The sequence below is a fragment of the Erythranthe guttata genome, chromosome 3 (assembly GCF_056151865.1).
Source record: "Erythranthe guttata isolate IM_541 chromosome 3, IM_541, whole genome shotgun sequence".
Lineage (NCBI taxonomy): Eukaryota > Viridiplantae > Streptophyta > Magnoliopsida > Lamiales > Phrymaceae > Erythranthe > Erythranthe guttata.
The window spans coordinates 9,765,588-9,770,000 of record NC_142535.1 but is presented as its reverse complement, the minus strand read 5'-3'; the positions used below and the strand labels follow the sequence as shown (position 1 = coordinate 9,770,000).

Here is a 4,413-nt window from a genome sequence, read left to right as displayed (position 1 = left end):
GAGAATTACACTCTTCCTCAAGGCTCTTATTTTCTCGGATTTGACAGTTCCACCCAGTAAGTATCTCCTCTTTTTTTTTTTTTTTTTTTTTTTTTTTTGTAAATGTATATGTTAAATTTGTTCGCATGTCTGTGTACTGTTGAATTTAGATCTCCAAAATCATTAGAAATTCTATACTTTTTAATGCGGACCGGTGATTCAGCTTATAATCACGCGATCGAGGTGGAAGTTTATAGAAATGTGTTTTAATGGTGGATTGATGTGCAATAAATTTTAGGTCGTTGAAGGCAACTGTATTAGATGCAAGCCTGAACATTGTAGCTAAGGAGATTGTCAACTTCGATTCCGGATTGCCCCATTACAAAACCAAAGATGGTGTTTATCGCGACCCTTCCGTCAACAACCGAATCGTTTCGCCCACCTTAATGTGGGTCGAAGCATTAGACCTAATTCTTCACAGGCTCCAAAAATCGAAATTCGATTTCGGGAAAGTCGTTGCTGTTTCCGGCAGTGGACAGCAGCACGGCAGTGTTTACTGGAAAAACGGCAGTTCCGAAATATTATCTTCGCTGGACCCGAAAAAAACAATGGTGAGTCAACTCGGTGACGCCTTTTCTGTGAAGGAGTCGCCTATATGGATGGATAGCAGTACTACGGAACAATGTAAGGCGATTGAGAAGGCGGTTGGTGGTGCTTTGGAGCTGTCGAAGCTTACTGGTTCACGTGCTTATGAAAGATTTACGGGCCCACAAATTCGGAGGATATTCGAGACACAAACCGAGGCTTATGAGAATACGGAGAGGATTTCGTTAGTTAGCTCGTTCATGGCTTCTCTTCTTATTGGGAGTTATGCTTGTATTGATCAAACTGATGGTGCTGGGATGAATTTGATGGACATTAAAGAGAGGGATTGGTCGAAAACTGTTTTGGAGGTTTGTTCGTGCATATTATATATATCGGACTGCTATTCTGCATTTGTTCGTTGATTATAATTATGAATATTTTGTTTGTTATTAGGTCACAGCACCGGGATTGGAGAAAAAACTTGGGAAATTAGTTCCTGCATATGCTGTGGCTGGTTCTATTGCTCCTTATTTTGTGGAGAGGTTAGTGGCACTTTATTACCGTGTCCTGTATTATTTTCCAACTAAAATATATGTGTGTATATATAGATATATATTTGAAGAAAAAAGAATGGCAAGTTGAATTCTGCTTGGCATTTTAGAAAAGTCGAGCTTTGTTTGATATCTGATGTGGCGTTGTCATGAAATGTTTCAGGTATCACTTTGACAAAAACTGTTTAATCATTCAGTGGTCTGGTGATAATCCAAACAGCTTAGCAGGTGACTGTTTATTTCTATGTTTCTACTCTTTCTATTATCGTAAAAGCCACTTATAAAGATGCTTCTTGTTAACTTCTTTGCTACTGGTTTTCTTTTGCTGCTGGATTATGTAGTTTTGGTGCCTTGTTATGATGAAATAAGTCCTTAATATCCTTGTATTCTACTCTAAATATGATTTGTCTGTAAATTCATGATCAACTCACTGTTTCTGCTGCAAAGTCGTTAGAACTTTTTTTTTTCTTTTCCCTAAAGATAAAATCTTTCTATGCATCAATTTAGAACCGAGTTATAGAAGTTCATTTCGAGGAATAATACAGGCAGAATAGAACCTTGTCAAGCATTCTCCACGCATTCTGTTTTATACTTATATTTTTTATTTCCAATATGTGTTTGGTGTATAATTTCTTTTCTTTTTTTCATTAATGTGATTGTGTCTCAGCTCAAGACAGTGACTTACGATTCACAGTTCCAATATCACGTCACTACTTGGTTTTGACAAATGACCCTTTCTAAGAAATCCACACGGATTTAGTTAGTGCACGTTCTTGATCATGATTGTAATACTGGATTACTGTTTAAATCATGACTGAATAAATTGCATACGTACTACTATAGGTTTAACCCTCAACAGTCCAGGTGATCTGGCAATCAGTCTTGGCACCAGTGACACTGTAAGTTAAACAAACTATCTTTAAGATTTTCCCACTTTTTTAACTCATTATCCCTCTATGTTTTATATTTGTCTAATTATTCTAGTAAATGCAAATCATTTAAATGATAAATTATAAATTATACCGCTGAATTTTTGTCTAATTACAAAAAACTGAATTAACATTTAGAATACAAACATCCACTTGAGGTATTACGAGTGCCCGTTTTTGCTCTACAAATACATCACTCACATAGATGCAATATGCAATATCGAAACACATATCAAGTGTAATGTACAAACTTAGTTGGATTTTGTTTGTACAAAGGTCAAACCTCAATGACTGTTTCTGTAATCTATTTACCCTTAATTAAAAGGAAGTGAAAGCTTGCAGTATTATTCAAGGACCTTTTACTCTTCACTTTTATATTTACAATTAATTATTGTCTGAACCAACCATTCTTCATCTATGAGGTGGGAGCATAATTTGATAGATACACAAAAACACAACAGTAGAAATTTGACTTGTTCATTTTCATAGTCAACTATATGTTGAAAAATGTAATTTTATCTTTAGCTGCATTTGGTGATCCCGACTTGTGTTCGTAGGTCTTTGGGATCACTGCAGAACACAAGCCATGCTTAGAAGGGCATGTTTTTCCTAATCCAGTTGATATAAAAGGCTATATGGTTATGCTGTGCTATAAGAATGGTTCTCTCACCCGTGAAGGTACAAACAATTAACTGTCAAATAGTGTCTGTGATCACGATACCTCGATTAACCTCTTTCACTCCAACATTTGTAGATATACGTAATAAGTGTGCAGATAAATCTTGGGATATTTTCAACTCATTTTTACAGCAGACGCAACCTTTAAATGGTCAGTACATAACTTCTGGTTCTTCAACTTTATATTAGATAGTGCTTGGTTTGCTGTTTCTAATGCCCTTTTTGTTTTTTGGAGTACAGGTGGAAAATTAGGATTTTATTACAAAGATCATGAAATTACTCCTCCCCTCCCCGGTAAGCATAGTACAGAATATTAGATTTTCTTTTATCCAAAAATATATACTATTGGTTTGACTCGAATATTTTTATGATTGCAGTTGGATACCATCGCTATGTTCTTGAAAATTTCAATGAGAACACATTGGATGGAGTAAAAGAACGTGAAGTTACGGAATTTGATGCTGCCTCTGAGGTTAGTTGACTAAATAATGTCCGAACAGATGTCTCTCTCTCTCTCTCTCTCTCTCTCTCTCTCTCTCTCTCTCTCTCTCTCTCTCTCTCTCTATATATATATATATATATATATATATATATGCTTACACAAAATTCATAATAGGTACGAGCATTAGTGGAGGGTCAGTTTCTGTCAATGAGAGCTCATGCCGAAAGATTTGGAATGCCTTCACCACCGAAACGGATAATTGCTACAGGCGGAGCATCAGCTAATAACAGCATTCTCAGCTCCGCAGCTTCAATTTTTGGTTGCAATGTCTACAAAATCGAAAGCTCAGGCAAGTGCTAATTTCTTTTTCTGCAAAGCACAAAGATATTTTGCATGGAATAATAATATGCTTGTGTAGTTGAATCCTATTCATCAAGAAAATTCTTTTACAGACTCGGCTTCCATGGGAGCTGCACTAAGGGCTGCTCATGGTTGGTTGTGCAACAAAAAGGGCAACTTTGTCCCAATTTCCTGCATGTATATGGACATGTTGCAAGAGACGTCTCTAAAATGCACGCTAGCAGTTGCTGCTGGAGACGAAGGACTTACGTCCAAGTACGGTTTATTGATGAAGAAAAGGACAGAAATTGAGAATGGCTTGGTCCAGAAACTAGGACGAATGTGAATATTTTATACTGGCTAGGGGGGTGGAATTCCGTCCATTTAATTTTCTTTCTGAATTTTTTTTTTTAATTTTGTTCTCTTCCGGTTTTTATTACAATAATCCGAACTGTGAATAATGAAAAGAGAGTGGCTTGAGTGTCGTCCACGACAATCTTATGTCCAATAGAGTTTTTTCTTTCTTTTTTATATGGTCTTTCTGTAAATTTGCCAGAATAATTAAGAGTTTGGGAGTATGGGCAGGGTGGATTTCTTTTAAGCCAAAATGCGCTATCGACCGTTTGCTCTATTGTACCATATCGAAAACTTTCTACCGAAAACTTTCTACATACGGTAATAGTGTCCTATTAGTCATGAATCAAATATGGATTTTCATTAAAAATCTAGATATGTCTGAGTTTTGTGACGGAAACTTGGTGACAATGTTAAGAGATGTATTAGATGATAATTTGCATTTATAACTAACTTAGGTGCACGACAATAAAAGTCTTTTTTTATTGCCAAAAAAAGTAAATTTTATTGACAAGAGGGCAGACTATACAAAAGGGTCTTGTTAAAACCATGTTAT

At 36.0% G+C, this 4,413-nt stretch overlaps 1 protein-coding gene across 1 annotated transcript in view; it reads left to right on the top strand.

Annotated features, from left to right (window-relative positions):
• Window positions 1-4,111, top strand: part of XK-2 (xylulose kinase-2) — a 4,346-nt gene extending 235 nt beyond the window's left edge. Inside the window, exons 1-11 of the mRNA XM_012985806.2 lie at window positions 1-56; window positions 278-932; window positions 1,018-1,106; window positions 1,279-1,343; window positions 1,959-2,014; window positions 2,602-2,722; window positions 2,799-2,873; window positions 2,963-3,016; window positions 3,100-3,194; window positions 3,339-3,513; window positions 3,617-4,111. The exon at window positions 1-56 is cut by the window's left edge and continues 235 nt beyond it. Of these exons, the coding sequence (XP_012841260.2) occupies window positions 1-56; window positions 278-932; window positions 1,018-1,106; window positions 1,279-1,343; window positions 1,959-2,014; window positions 2,602-2,722; window positions 2,799-2,873; window positions 2,963-3,016; window positions 3,100-3,194; window positions 3,339-3,513; window positions 3,617-3,849 (1,674 nt within the window). The 3' untranslated portion in view covers window positions 3,850-4,111. The remainder of the gene's footprint in view (window positions 57-277; window positions 933-1,017; window positions 1,107-1,278; window positions 1,344-1,958; window positions 2,015-2,601; window positions 2,723-2,798; window positions 2,874-2,962; window positions 3,017-3,099; window positions 3,195-3,338; window positions 3,514-3,616) is intronic.
• The last annotated feature ends 302 nt before the right edge of the window (window positions 4,112-4,413 follow it).